The sequence below is a fragment of the Scyliorhinus torazame genome, chromosome 17, assembly GCF_047496885.1.
Source record: "Scyliorhinus torazame isolate Kashiwa2021f chromosome 17, sScyTor2.1, whole genome shotgun sequence".
Taxonomy (NCBI): Eukaryota; Metazoa; Chordata; class Chondrichthyes; order Carcharhiniformes; family Scyliorhinidae; genus Scyliorhinus; species Scyliorhinus torazame.
In genome coordinates this window covers 110,740,252-110,756,258 of record NC_092723.1, presented here as the reverse complement: position 1 = coordinate 110,756,258, position 16,007 = coordinate 110,740,252, and the positions used below count along the sequence as shown (strand labels likewise).

Below are 16,007 nucleotides of genomic sequence, written 5' to 3'. Positions count from 1 at the left end.
ATCGTAGAATCTACAGTGCAGAAGGAGGCCATTCGGCCCATCGAGTCTGCACCGGCTCTTGGAAAGAGCACCCTACCCAAGGTCAACACCTCCACCCTATCCCCATAACCCAGTAACCCCACCCAACACTAAGGGCAATTTTGGACACTAAGGGCAATTTTTCATAGCCAATCCACCTAACCATCTTTTCACACAAGAGCTAGGGGGTGCTGGGCTTGCCTGTCTAGTGCCCGGCAGGGGGTGGGGGACCCTTGACTGGGTGGGGGGGGGGGCACCCTCCAGAGGGGTAGGCCGCCATGGGAAGGGAAGCGGCGAGGCGCTGGGGGGCAACCGCCTGCAGTACCACCATGCCAACCTCTAGATTATGTGTACCTGTTCCGGGGAGAACCCTAGCCCCTGCCTGTCTGCCCCACTGACCACCCATAACCCCCACTGACTGACATTGCCTCTGGCTGTGCGGCCGAAGGTTATTGGTAATAGGGAATTTGCAATCTTGGTTAAGAGAGCACATCAGACAACCCAAGTGGATTCCCGTGGGTGGGCGGGTCATATAGCATGTGGGAGTCATTGCCTAGCATGGACACTGTGCTTAAACTGTGCTGGAGGCAACACCACACACACAGCAGCCAACATTCATTTCATTTCATTCGAACACCCAGGAGATGGGACATAGCTCCAGGGACGTGTCCACGGCCGGAGGGTGGGTGAGTGCTACGGGAAAGGGGAGATGCCTGGAGAGATGGGCCAAGGGTTTGGAGGTCGGGTTGCATTGCGAAAGAATGTGACAGAGATGTCGTACTGGTTGTGGTCAAGGGTGTTTATTGTGTTTTACAGTTCTCATTCTCCCAATGGTGGCACCCCTCCACCAAACCCCCTCCCCCACTATCTAACCCCCTCCCCCGGTGCCCTCAGTGATCCTCTATGTGCTTTGCCTTCCTAGTTCTACCACTACTTTTAGATGTGTCCCCAGGATACACATCGGAGGTGAAGACAACCAGCTGCTTACCTCGTCCCACAGCCTTCGATGCCCCTGGCGGGTGTCCTCTGAGGCCAGAGGGTTCCGGCACACTTGTCGGTGGCACATGCACAGTCATGCAGCCCTGTTTTGGGTTTGACTGTGAGACGCTGCCTCATCAGAGGTGCGGTACTCGGGGGAGCTGGTGGCCACCGTCGCCACTCCATGGGATGGGTCTGGGTTGCCACCCAGCACCCCCTCCTCCTGGCTGGTGCCCATAGGGCCTCAGGGTTCACCATGGAACGAGGGGCAGCTAGTTCAAGCCCGGCAGCCCCTGGTTCATCATCTGGCTCTGCCAGCACTGACGGCTCCCTGATGTCCGCACCATCGTGTAGATGCCCTCGGTAATACTTCTTAGTGAATGAGCCATGCTCTGCAGTGCCTAGGTAATGCCCAACTGAGACTGGGACAAGCTCCGCCGTGCCTCGGCCGTTCCCAACTAAGAGCGGGACATGTCCGCAGCACCAAATCGAGGTCAGCCTGGTACTGGGTAACATTCCCCAGCCATCGGACATTCTGTCGAGACCCTTAGGCATGGCATCGAGACCTTGGACACCTTCACTAACGGTGCCGACGTCGTGCACCAGCTGCTCCTCTGCGGTTGCCACCCTAGCAGTGTTGGCCTCGGTGCCATGCATTCCTACACCCACAGCTTCTGGGACTCCTCCAGTCGCCATGGATCTGCTGGTGTGTCGCTGACATCTCCCTCTGGAAGTCCTGACCGCACGCTAACGTCTCCATCAGCTCTGGGAATACCTCTTCCATAGGCTCAGCGTCAGGCTGCGGCCCACTGGGGTCATGGGATTAAGCAGACCTCCGACTGCTGTTTCGCCTGCGGGTTCCTGCCTCCATCTGATGTACATCAGCAGCTGTGTGGTGCTCACCAAATTGTGCCCCAGAGGTCTGGCCACTAACGTTTCCCACAGAGGTGCATGTATCTGCGCTGGTGGAGGGTGGGTATGACAGCTGCGGCACTTCGATCGTCTCTTCTTTGGAGCTCCCCTCCGAGTGGTTTCCTGAGTGGCTGGAGAGGGGGCAACCCGGGATGGGCCGGCGCCGTCGACTGGGGGGCCTGCGGGAGAATGGACATGTGGTCAGCGGGTCAGTCAGTATGGGAATAATAACTTATGTTTGACAGGTCCTCTGGGTGGAGCCCAATGGTTCCTCACCTCTGTTGGCGTCCACCAACCTCCGCGTGGGTGACTGCCCTGGCCTCGGCAACCCCAGTCACCTCCAGGGCTCGCTCCTCGAAGGAGGTGAGGATTCTTAAGTCCGGCACCCCTCCGCCAGTCTGGGCCCTCGCCCTGCGATTGCGGGAGAGCTTTTCCTGAGTTGATTTAGAGAGAGCATCGTTAGCCACACGCGTAGTCAACAGTAGTGGGAAAGGGTGTGTGAAGGGAGGGTTGGGAATCACATGGAAAGTTGGGGGAGTGGATGCTCGCGTGGGGACGGAAAGTTCTTGGGAGCGGGGGGGGTGTCTACTCACTCGTGCTGCCTGCTGTAGGTCGTTGACCTTTTTTCCACACTGGAGGCCAGTCCTCCTGGTCACACTCTTGGAGCTTACAGCCGCCACCACCTCGTCCCAGGCAGCACTGTCTTGTAGCTGACCCTGGGGGGAACAGGGCATCTCCCCTGGCCTCCACGATGCCTGGTAGCCTCCCCAGGTCTGCATCCCTTAATCTTGGGGCCAATGTCCTGGTCGCCATTGTTGCGAGCTGACTGGGGTTGACTGAGCAAGTGCTAGTTAAGTGCCTCTTTAACTTGTTAGCAGGGGAATGGCATGTGCGGTACCGGCGAATTGGCTGGTGAGTCTTCATTTACAGGGAGAAGCCGCGGGGTCTCGTTAAGTGGACCAATTAACGTTGAATAGAGTTGCCTGCCTCGCTGGGCCGAGAGCTTGGAAGCTTGCGGCAGTTCCTGCTCGCTACCACACTGAGAAATCTTTCCGGAGAATCGCGCTCAAGATTTTCTCTTAAGAGAATATAATTTCAAATATTTTTTAGTTGGACAGGAGATGGAAGTGTTTTGAAATGAAAGTTTCTCCCTTCATTTTTTTTCTCTCTTTTGAGTTAACATAATTCAGTGTGTCAGCAGTTTGTAACACAAGTGCTGCAGTTCAAAGGACTATCAGGGCAGCACAAGTTATGTTGTGTGTATTGGTGAAATACTAAAACGTAACAAATGATGAGCAATTTCTTAAAGAAACTCAGTGTCAATGAGCATTAAAGGGGTGCTTCAGAAAACATGTCATATTACTCCAAAGAATAAACCAGTGAGTCTTTCAATTCCAAACAACTACTCCAGCTCTACCTTAAATTAAATACATAATTGGGCAGCATGGTGGGGAAGTGGTTAGCACTGCTGCCTCGAGGCGCCGAGGACCCGGGTTCGATCCCGGCCCCAGGCCATTGTCTGTGTGGAGTTTGCACATTCTTCCCGTGTCTGCGTGGGTCTCACCCCCACAACCAAAAGATATGCAGGATAGGTAGATTGGCCACGCTAAATGGTGGAGGATGAGGTGCAAGAGTGGTGAGATTGGAGAGTGGGGACTGGAGTGCGGGGGTGGGAGTACCGATATGGCTAGTGTCACTCGGCAGAACCAGGAACCAGGATGGGTGGTCAGTTGAGTGCGCAGCATGACGGCTACTTTGCATGCCGCGGCAACGGCGGTCTGTTCCTGGGCACCGTCACAGTCCCATGGGAAGTCACCCTGGCCCCAAGGCCCCCCTCCTGGCCACTTCCCCCCCTGGCCACTCCCCCCCCTGGCCACTCCCCCCCCCCCCCAGCCTGGTCAGTGTCCAGCCCGGTAGCCCATGGTCGTGTTTCTCCGTCATCACCCACGGCACCTCGATTTTTAAAAGCACAAGTGAAACACGCCTTCGGGAATTCTCCCTAGTGCAGGTGGAGAATCGCGGAGGCCCCAGAGTACTTGCAGAGTAGAACGCATTGACGCCGATGTCGAGCCACCAGAGAACTGCGATTTGGCGTAAACCTGGTGCCCGCCATGATTTTGGAGTTTTGGCGTCAAAACCGATTCTCCGCCCAATCACATTTCCCGACTCCGGCGTCGGCCAACAGAGAATACCGCGCTTGTTTTTTAAATTGTGTACTGCTTCAGTAATATTAATTTGCTGACTTAGCTTGTTCTGCAAGAAGCAGAGGCCCAGAGGCTCCCATGGTGCTGGGCGATGGGGCCAGGGGTGCGGGAATGGAGTGGGGGGGGGGGGGGGGGGGGGGAAAACACATGTGGGAGCAGGCTTCGCAGTGCCAACCGGCACCACCGTGTAGCCCATTGTACCTGGTTGGGCAGGGGGTTACGCACCATGCTAACATATCGGCCTTTCACCCCCTGCAGACAATGGATATTCGAATGCAATCAGCAATGGTGGCCTTCTTCCTAGTCGCCGCAGCCCTGGGGATGCACTGCAGCTGTATAAGCTGGAGCTGCTCGCGGAGGAAGCTGCAGCAGCGAAGCCTGCCCCAGAGGAACAGGATGCAGCCGCTGAGAATGCAGAGCAGGCCACCCAACAGGCTGAGGAGGAGGTGCAAAGGAGGCGCCGCATGAGGCCTTGTGTGTACCAGCAGCATCTGTCATTCGAGAACCTGTCGGACCTGGTATGCCGAAGACTCCGGCTGAACGGTAGCATTGTGGATAGCACAATTGCTTCACAGCTCCAGGGCCCCAGGTTCGATTCCGGCTTGGGTCACTGTCTGTGCGGAGTCTGCACATTCTCCCCGTGTGTGCGTGGGTTTCCTCCGGGTGCTCCGGTTTCCTCCCACAGTCCAAAGATGTGCGGGTTAGGTGGATTGGCCATGCTAAATTGCCCATAGTGTCCAAAATTGCCCTTAGTGTTGGGTGGGGTTACTGGGTTATGGGGATAGGGTGGAGGTGTGGACCTTGGGTAGGGTGCTCTCTCCAAGAGCCGGTGCAGACTCAATGGGCCGAATGGCCTCCTTCTGCACTGTAAATTCTATGATCTATGAACAGGGGGACAGTGCGAAATATCTGCCAGATCATGGTGCACCTGGCACAGCGTGGGAATGGGGAAGGACACCTGCTCCGGGTGGCCGTCAAGGTGACGGTCGCCCTGAACCTTTACACCACGGGCACTTTCCAGACGCTGAGTGGGGACCTGTCCGGGAACTCATAGAGCTCGGTGCACAGGTGCATTTGCGACGTCACGGAACCCGATATGCCCAGTCGGCACAATATATCCATTTAAATGCTTACAGACAGTGGACTGGTCCATATTTAAGAACTCACCAACTTAAATGAGTATGCCACCACCGTCACAGACTTCCATCAGCAAATGTGTGGACGACTGCGTGCCAAAGAAAGCAGTACGTACGTTCCCCAACCGGAAACCATGGCTCAATCGCGAGATTGACTCACTACTGAAGGACAGGTCTGAGGCGTTGAAGTCACACTACCCTGAACTATACAAGAAATCCAGGTACTACCTCCGCAAAGCCATCCGAGATGCCAAGAGAGAATATCAAACCAAGCTACAGTCACAGACAGACCCTCGGCGGTTGTGGCAAGGACTAAACAACATAACGGGCTACAAAGCGAAGCCGAGCAGTATCTCCGGCAGCAGTGCACCCCTCCCCGATGAACTCAATGCATTCTATGCTCGGTTCGAGCAGGAAACCAACAATCCACTGTCGAGTGCCCCAACAGCCCATAACTCACCCATACCCACCATCACAGCTTCTGAAGTTAGACTGCCTTCCTGAAAGTGAACCCTCGGAAGGCAACGGGCCCGGACGGGATCCCTGGTCATGCACTCAGAGCCTGCGCGGACCAGCTGGCAGAGGTGGTCGCGGACATCTTGATGTACCATCAATTACCACGAGACGAGAATGGTGAAACAATCGAGGCTTTATTGCACAAGATGTTGTGCCTCCTGTAGCTGGAGCCAGAATGGGAGCAGCACAGGAGAGCTCACACTCTTATACGCCACCTGCTGGGAGGAGCCAGCAGGCAGGGATTTACCGTGGTACTTGTGATACGCGGGCAGTGCTGTAATATATACAATATATCACTAGTGGTGTCTACCACACATCTTTAATCTGTCCCTACTCCACTCCGAGGTCCCACCTGCTTCAAGACAACCATCATACCGGTGCCAAAGAAGAATCAGGCAACGTGCCTCAATGACTACCATCCGGTGGCCCTGACTTCAGTTGTAATGAAGTGCTTCGAGAGGTTGGTCATGAAGCGCATCACCTCCATACGCCCAGAACGCCTTGATCCACAGCAATTCACATACCGCCGCAACCAGTCCACAGCAGTCGCCATTTCCCTGTCTCTACACTCATCCCTAGATCATCTCGACAACAAGGACTCCTACATCAGACTCCTATTTATTGACCACAGCTCCGCCTTCAACACTATAATCCAAGCCAAGCTCATATCAAAGCTCCAAATCATAGGACTTGGCTCCCCACTCTGCAACTGGATCCTCGACTTTCTGACCCACAGACCACAATCAGTAAGAATGAACAACACCTCCTCCACAATAGTCCTCAATACCGGGGCCCCGCAAGGCTGCGTACTTAACCCCCTACTCTACTCCCTGTACACACACGACTGTGTGGCAAAATTTGGTTCCAACTCCATCTACAAGTCTGCTGACGATTTCACGACACCGAGGTCCCAGATTCGATCCCAGCTCTGGGTCACTGTCGATGTGGAATTTGCACATTCTCCCCGTGTTTGCATGGATTTCGCCTCTACAACCCAAAGATGTGCAGGCTGTGTGGATTGACCACACTAAATTGCCCCTTAATTGGAAAAAATTACTTGGGTACTCGAAATTTAAAAAAGGTTTGCTGACGATACGACCACAGTGCGTCGGATCTCGAATAACGATGAGTCAGAATACAGGAGGGAGATAGGGAACCTAGTGGAGTGGTGCGGCGACAACAATCTCTCCCTCAATGCCAGCAAAACTAAAGAGCTGGTCATTGACTTCAGGAAGCAAAGTACTGTACACACCCCCGTCAGCATCATCGAAGCCGAGGTGGAGATGGTTAGCAGTTTTAAATTCCTTGGGGTGCACATCTCCAAAAATCTGTCCTGGTCCACCCACGTCGATGCTTCCACCAAGAAAGCACAATGGCGCCTATACTTCCTCAGGAAACTAAGGATATTCGGCATGTCCACATTAACTCTTACCAACATTTATAGATGCACCATAGAAAGCATCTGGCTGCATCACAGCCTGGTATGGCAACTGCTCGGCCCAGGACTGCAAGAAACTTCAGAGAGTCGTGAACACAGTCCAGTCCATCACACAAACCTGCCTCCCATCCATTGACTCCATCTACACCTCCCGCTGCCTGGGGAAAGCGGGCAGCATAATCAAAAACCCCTCCCACCCGGCTTACTCACTCTTCCAACTTCTTCCATCGGGCAGGGGATACAGAAGTCTGAGAACACGCACGAACAGACTCAAAAACAGCTTCTTCCCCGCTGTTACCAGACTCCTAAATGACCCTCTTATGGGCTGACCTCATTAACACTACACCCCTGTATGTTTCATCCGATGCCGGTGCTTATGTAGTTACATTATGTATCTTGTGTTGCCCTATTATGTATTTTATTTTCTTCCCTTTTCTTCCCATGTACTTAATGATCTGCTCGCAGAAAAATACTTTTCACTGTACCTCGGTACATGTGACAAGCAATAAATCCAATCCAATGTGGACCAAGCCTACCAGGATGCCCGGGCAGCAGGGTTCACCGCCATCACTGAGATGCCTCGGGACAATGGGGTGACCGATGGGATGCATGTCACCCTACAAGCACCTGCACATGATAGGCCACTCCACACAACCGAAAGGGGTTCCACTTGATGAATGTGCAGCTGGTATGCGACCATCAGATGCGCATCATGCACATCTGTGCCCGACCCCCAGGCAATGTACACAAATCCTTCATCCGGGCAAATTTGATGATTCCTGGTCTCCTCGAGGCGCACCCCCAGCTGAGGGGTTGATTCCTGGGTGGCAGGGGTTATCCACTGCAGTCGTGGCAGATGATGCCTATCCAGAGGCCACAGACCAACACGGAGACCTGCTAAATTGACGGCCATGCCACGACCAGGGGTGTCATCGAGTGCTGCTTCAGCCTCTTGAAGATGCCTGGACTGGTCTGGAGCGGCCCTCCTGTATGGCGCTGGTGGGTCACCCGCATTGTGGAGGCCTCTCTGTGTCCTCCACAACATCACGCAGTAGAGGTGCGACGTGCTGGAAACGGAGGATGAACACCAGGCTACCTCTGAGGAGGAGGAAGTGGGGCAGGGGGAGGATGGACAGGATCTGGAGCCCGGGCAGGCACAGGAGGCTGCACAACGCGTGCGTCAGGGCCAATGCGCACGGGACGCTCTGATCGCCTCCAAGTTCACCAACTGGGGGAGGGGTGGGGCGGGCAGGGGAACGGACACCACATCACACCTGCACACCCCTTCCCCTGCCACCACCCCCCTCCCCCCTGCAAACAACCTTCTCCGGGATACATACCTGCCACACTACGGGGTTCGACCCTGTGTTGGCAGTAACAGTGGGGCTGGTCCATGGGATGGAGGATGATGACAACCCGCTCTGCGATGAGCTCTGGTGCTCCGCATCGTTCGACAACGTTGTAACAGGGGCGCAAGTGGAGGGGGGTGGGGAATGGGCAGACGTTGGGGTGAGCTTGGCTCAGGGACTGCCGATCAGTCAGCACTCACCGCTCCGGTGTCCCGTTCCCCTCCCCTCAACCCACTGTCCCCACCCCAGCGGATTCAATGGTGCCCCCGTTGCGGCAAGACCAGGCCACCCCTCACACACTTCTGACAGAGCACCGAGGAAGGTTGTAACATTGTGCACAGGTGTTTATTGTGAAAACGTATATACCTATTCATGGCCTAGCCCCTATAACTAAACTGTGCCCTGTACCCGTGTCCATTTAACTGGTGTCTAATTTTCTGGCCTTAGGGGCCCGAGTGCTACGTCTTGTTGGATCCCCAGACAATATATCAGGAGTGGAGGCGGCCTGCTGTGATTCCCGCCTGGGTCCCCTTTGGTGAGCATCTTCTGGGGTGACTGGGCCTGGATGGGCCCGGCCGTTGCTCAGGTGCCCCAGGTGGCGTGCTGCCATACTGTTCTGCCCGCCAGCCAACAGATGGGCCAGTGACTGGGGGGGGGGGGGGGGGGAGCACGGGGTGCTGCGTGTTCCGGTATCTCCTCTGCAGGAGTCACCGGTAAGCACCTATCACCCCCTCCTCCTCCCTTAAGGTGCCTGTTAGCCCCTGGACTACTCCATAGGACGTGGGTACGAACGGGGCTATCCCCTGAGGCTCCCCCGCCATCTTGCGCTGCAAGTCCTGGAGGCCCGCTCTCGTCTCAGCTAGGGTCAGCATGCAGAGCACAGGGAGTGGACCACCTCAGTCTTTGACTGTGCCACCACCTTCTTGGTCGGCGCCACATCAGTCAGTGACTGTGCCATCTCCCTCTGGGACTAGGCCATCTCCGTCTGGGTCTGTGTCACGTCAGCCAGTGCCTGGGCAATGCCACCGACGCACTCAGCCTTGTCCTGCTGTGATTGGGCGACGCTCAGGAGCACTACTGCAATGTCCAGGTGCTCTGGGCATATGGTTGCCTGTGACAGGGCAGCTCTGTCCTGAGCCTCGGCCACTGCCTGCACAGATTTCCCCTGGCCTTGGACATGCTGATCCTTAGCCGAAACCCTCGTCCCCAAGGTCTCTAGCATGGACATCATCAGTGCGGTGTTGGCCAGGGTGGCACACATGGTCGGCAACACCTGCTCCTGCACGCAGCTGGACTCCTCCACCTGCACCTGCAAGTGCTGGACGCTCTCAGGCAGTCCCTGTCTCTGTGACTGCATCTCCACGATCGATGGGACTGTCCATTCCAGAAGCCTGAAACCCTTCTGGGCGGCAGCTAGTCCCTGGGGTCAGTCATCCTCCGACTGTCCGCCCCCTTGGGTTTTACTACCTCCACCTGCTGTACCGGAGCATGTTTGGCGTGCGCACCACATAGTGCCCCAGGAGCCTCTTCACTAACATGCACAACCTCGGTGAGTGTCTCTGGGATGGTCGAGGGTGTTGGAGACAGCTATGACAGGAAATTAGAAGGATGCTAATAGGATGCTAGAAGGATCTTATAGAAACATATAAAATTATGACGGGAATAGATAGGATAGATGCGGGCAGGTTGTTTCCACTGGTGGGTGAAAGCAGAACTAGGGCGCATAGCCTCAAAATAAGGGGAAGTAGATTTAGGACTGAGCTTAGGAGGAACTTCTTCACCCAAAGGGTTGTGAATCTATGGAATTCCTTGCCCAGTGAAGCAGTTGAGGCTCCTTCATTAAATGTTTTTAAGATAAAGATAGATAAAGAGATTAAAGGTTATGGTGTTCGGGCTGGAAAGTGGAGCTGAGTCCACAAAAGATCAGTCATGATCTCATTGAATGGCTCGAGGGGCCAGATGGCCTACTCCTGCTCCTAGATCTTATGAAATCAGTGTCATCATCGGACTGGAGCTTCGGATGCCCTGGGTCTCGGGTTGATGGTTCACGTGTCGGTATCCTCATCGCTGTTCGGCACCTGGGGCACCAGAAGTGCCGCCCCATCACCAGCAGCGCCAGCAAGACAAGACAGGACGCTTGATTAGACCGTGGGCCAGAGGGGAGGGGGAGGGGAGGTGTGTGGAGCGGTGGTGAAGGGGAGGTGTGGGAGTGGTGCGGAAGTGGTGTGGGGGTGAGGGTGGTGGGGAGGGTGAGGATGGTGTGTATGGGGGGTGGGGTGACACACGTGTCATGGGGAACCGCAACTCAGCGGGCTCTCACTTCCTCGCCCAATGCCGATCTCCACCCCGGTGATTACCTTTTCCTTGGGCTTGCCGACCACCTCCAGGGCCCTCTGCTCTGCCGCGGTGAGGGGCTGCAGGTTCCGGCAGCCCCTTCCAGTCTTGTCCCGCTCCCGGCGGTAATGGGCAGCCTTCTCCTGGTGATGGTGGAGCGGAAACAGAAAATGCAGTGTTAGGACATTCCAACGAATACAACCCAGGGGGTGGGTAGCTGGTGGCTTCAGTGGCCAGGGCACCTGGCCATGGCGGCTGATATGGGTGGCGGGATGTGGTGCAGGATGGGGGTTCGGATGCTCTCCCGGTGGGGGGCTAGGGTTACAGGTGTGTGGGACGGGGGTTGGTGTCAGGGGCACAGTGCTGCCTACTCACCCTGGGCATCCTACATTGCTGGCGGGTCCGGACGGTGATGCTCGTGGCGCTGACAGCCTCTGCCACCTGTGCCCAGACACGGCGAAAGGTGGCAGCCGGCAGCCTCCTTCCCGGGCGGGTGTACAGCGTCCAAAATCATCTCAAGCTTGGCGTCCGTGAACCTTGGTGCCACTCTCCTCGCTGCCATCTTGTTGGCTGGGATGGTGTGTGGGGAGTGAAGTGTGTATATGCAGCTGCAGCTTGTCAGCCTCCTGAGTGTCAATCACGAATCCCGCAAATCCGACACAGTTTCTCATTGGAATCAACGGTGTTCCACGTGGCACACCCGGTGCTGGCCCCTCAACGGTTGCTGAATATGTCCAGATGCGGCAGCAGTTTTGCTGTCGTAGAAGTCCGCTCATCCTGCCTGGCATCAACACTTTGTCTCAGGAACGGAGAATTCTGTTGCATGCATTTCGTGATGGTTGCAGTTTTTCAATGTAAAACCATTTATTGTACACTGCCAAGTCACAGATAACCATAACGAGCAACGTTCTCTCTGCTGACAAGATGACTTAACCCCAACCTCTGGACAGTACCCCCTACTCTATCAATGTGAACGGTTCCATTCTCCTCATTCACCATGAGAGTACTGACAATTTGCTGTGTCACATCGTGGGTCTTCACTAAGGGAATAGATTGAGGCTGCCACTACTCATTTAATGTAACCCTTGTTATGGGCGAGGCATTTTCAGAATCCCAAAATGTATCATGGAGTTTAACCAACCTCCCCCTTTAATATATTTGTTGCTTTTCCTAGCACACGGCTTGTTCCCTAGGTGTGGGATTACAATTATGGACACGTGGGTTTTTAAACACAAAACAATGTTTATTCCATGAACTCAACTTAACATCTTAAATAAACATTGGATCTCTTAACACCCCTTACTTCAAAGATAACTCCAATAATATCACAACAGTAAATAATTCCTCAAAATGTTCCTTCAAACTTCCAAGAGACTTAACACCTTTAAACAGAATCACATCAGGTTAAAGGCTTTACTATTATGAGTTTAAATCACCCAAATGATCCAGAGATAGTCTTTCATGGCAGAGATCACAGCAAATCCAGCTCACTGCAAACACAGACACTCCCCAAGCTCTTTTCCTCCAAAACTGAAACTTCAAAATGGCTGAACTGCTCAGCTCCACCCACTCTCTGACATCACTGTTTTCTTAAAGGTACATGACACCCTTATCAAAGAAATAGCAAGAAGAGACCTTGCGCTAGATGAACCCACAACCTTCTGAATCAGGAGGCATAGAACCAAACTGACAAAGCAAGAGTTGTTGTTGCATGAGTTCCAAGAATGACCAAGTTAACAGTTGCATTGGCAGGATGGTTTAGACCAGGATAGAACATCATGAAAACAGCATGAGGGAAATTGTCCATTATGGACAAGAGCAGCAAGGAGGAATAAATATTTCTGAGCAAAGGTGATATCACTTATGCTGAAGAATAAAAATCAGGAGAAAATAGGCAAATTGTAATAATGGTAATGTAGACAGAGCAGCACTAGACTATATCTCAACTTCCCAAAGACAGAAGCCACACCAGTGAGCCAGCCCCAAAACAGGCTAAAGGTCATCTTAACAAATTGGAGGCAGCACTACACATACCTGCTCCTTGGAAAATAGTTCAAACGGATAGCTGTAGGGTGAATAAATTACCTGAAATACATCAAATGTATTCTTATTTATCTTCAACTGAGTTACCTGCCATAATAGAGGTGGCACGATGGCACAGTGGCACAGTGGATAGCACTGCTGCCTCACAGCGTCAGGGACCCGGGTTCAATTCCGACCTTGGCCGATTGTCTGTGTGGAGTTTGCACATTGTCCCCGTGTCTGCATGGGTTGCCTCTGGGTGCACCGGTTTCCTCCTGCAGTCCAAAGATGTGCAGACTAGGTAGATTGGCCATGGTAGCACAGTATGGCATGGTAGCACAGTGGTTAGCCCTGTTGCTTCACAGCGCCAGGGTCCCAAGTTCGATTCCCGCTTGGGTCACTGTCTGTGCGGAGTCTGCACCTTCTCCCCGTGTCTGCGTGGGTTTCTTCCAGGTGCTCCGGTTTCTTCCCACAAGTCCCAAAAGACGTGCTTGTTAGGTGAATTGGACATTCTAAATTCTCCCTCAGTGTACCCGGACAGGCGTCGGAGTGTGGCGACTAAGGGATTTTCACAGTAATTTCATTGCAGTGTGAATGTAAGCCTACTTGTGACAATAATAAAGATTATTATAAAATTGATCTGTAGGTTAGGTGGGGTTGTGGGGATAGGGCAGGGGAGTGACCCTAGATGGGGTGTTCTTTCAGAGGGTCAGTGCAGACTCGATGGGTTGAATGGCCTCCTCTGCACTGTCGGGATTGTATGAAATACTATAATTGCTGCATCCAACAGCAATTTGAAGCTACAAATACAAGAGGATCATTAGGTATGATTTAAACAATTTCAAACAGACACAATGAGGCTACCAATGTTAAATTTAGCAATACGTCATGCATTTACAAACAACCCAATTAAATGCTACGTACAGATACAAAGCTTTTCAAATTAGATAACTTGTGAATTTAACAAAGGTCAGGACTAATATTGTTTTTGTTATATTTTACAAGGACATTATATGCTCCTTATAAAGAATGATAGATTTTTACAGCGGACATTTTCACTTTCACTCATCAAATCCAAAATCAGGCCAAAAAATTATCAATTAACCAATAAGTTATTATATACAATGTTTTTAAAAAGAGCACAAGTATACTTAACTTTTTCGGTCAGGAAATCCTTTAGCATCAATTTTTCCAATCACTACTCCAGCTACACTCTGAAATGCATAATATAACAATGAGAATAGTAAGGTATCATGGGGTGAGTTCTCTGCCGGCGGGATTCTCCATTTCAACGGCAGCGCACCTCCACCCGCGAGTATCCCAGCGGCGTGGGGTAGCTACAATGGGAAATCCCATTGGGCAGCGGCAGGAATGGAGAATCCCGCAGCGAGTGATGCCGTGTCGCCAAGGAAAATAAGGTTGGGGAGGAGGAGAATTAACCCCAATGTTTGCTGTCAATGTTAAACCATTATAGAGTAGAGACACAGTAGAGGAAGAATGATGGGTTTCACAGAATCGTTACAGCACAGAAGGAGGCTATTTGGCCTGTCGTGTTTGAGCTGGTTCTCCAAATGAGCAATTCACCTGGTGTCATTCTATCGTCTTCTCCCTTAACCCTGAACTTTCTTCCGTTTCAGATAAGTCTAATTCCCCTTTGAATGATTCAATTGAGCTTGCCTCCACATGGCCTCACATTCCAGACCTTAACCACTCGCTTTGTGAAAAAGCTTTTTCTCATGTCTCCTTTGCATCTTTTACTGATTGATTTAACTTGGTAACCTCTCGTTCTATATCCTTTCATGAGTGGGAAATGTTTCTTACCATCACCTCTATCCAGGTCACTCATGATTTTGAATACTCTTAGCAAATCTCCTCAGCTTTCTTTTCTCCAAGTAAAACAGCCCTGTTTCCATAATAAAAGCAAAATACTGCAGTTGCTGGATATCTCGAAAACAGAAAATGCTGAATAAACTCAGTAATTAAAAGTCCATGTGACTTTCCAGTTCTGTAGAAAAGTCACATGGAATCGAAACATCCTCAGCTGGATTCTCCACCCCGCTGCGCCACATTTCAGCCCCGACCCGCCGGCGGGATTCTCTGTTACGCCGGCCGGTCAATGGGGTTTCCCATTGTAGGGCAACCCCCCGCTGTCGGGAAACCCTGGGCGCCGGCAAATCGGGAGAATCCCGCCGGCGGAGAATCCCATCCCCTGTTTCTCTCTCCACAGAGGCTGTCTGGCCTGCTGAGTTTATCCAGCATTTTCTGTTTTTAGTCACGTTTCCATTCTGGGTTTACTGACACCAATATATAATGTTTGAAGGCTCCAGTAATATGGTCACTGGCATGCAAGAGCAAAGCATTTTAGGATGCGCAACTGACAATATAATTTGCTTCAGATCCTGATCTGACCCAAATGCATGAAAACTAAAGTGTTAAGCCCACCTTCAAAAGGCCATCTTATAATATTTGGCATTAATGCTTGATTAGCGCATAAGTTCAAACCAGTATGATCCCTGATCCCTTGGGTCTCCTGGATACTTTAAAATTTAGTACCAAGTATTTTAATATTTATGAGCAAGCAGACATTGCCACCCATTCTCCAAACATTTAAAAATATTTTTGATTTTATTTGATTTATTATTGTCACATGTATTAGTATACAGTGAAAAGTATTGTTTCTTGCATGCTGTACAAACAATGCATACCGTACATAAGGAGAGACTGCAGAATATAATGTTACAGTTATAGCAAGGTGTAGAGAAAGGATCAACTTAATACGAGGTAGGCACATTCAAGTCTGATAGCAGTAGGGAAGAAGCTGTTCTTGAGTCGGTTGGTACGTGACCTCAAATTTTGGTATCTTTTTCCTGACGGAAGGAGGTGGAAGAGAGTATGTCCGGGGTGAGTGGGGTCCTTAATTATGCTGGCTGCCTTTCTGAGGCAGTGGGAATTATAGAGTCAATGGATGGGAGGCTGGTTTACGTGATGGACTGGGCTACATTCACGACCTTTTGTAGTTTCCTGCGGTCTTGGGTAGATCAGTGTGGTGGTATGTATTAGGGGTATTAAGGTACCCTGGGATGCCGAGAGGCTATTGGTG

At 52.2% G+C, this 16,007-nt stretch overlaps 1 protein-coding gene across 1 annotated transcript in view; it reads right to left on the bottom strand.

Moving 5' to 3' along the window:
- The window catches only part of meiob (meiosis specific with OB-fold), a 261,266-nt gene that overhangs the window by 220,127 nt on the left and 25,132 nt on the right, over positions 1–16,007 (bottom strand). Inside the window, exon 3 of the mRNA XM_072479797.1 lies at positions 14,064–14,121. Coding sequence (XP_072335898.1) covers positions 14,064–14,121 — 58 coding nt within the window. The remainder of the gene's footprint in view (positions 1–14,063; positions 14,122–16,007) is intronic.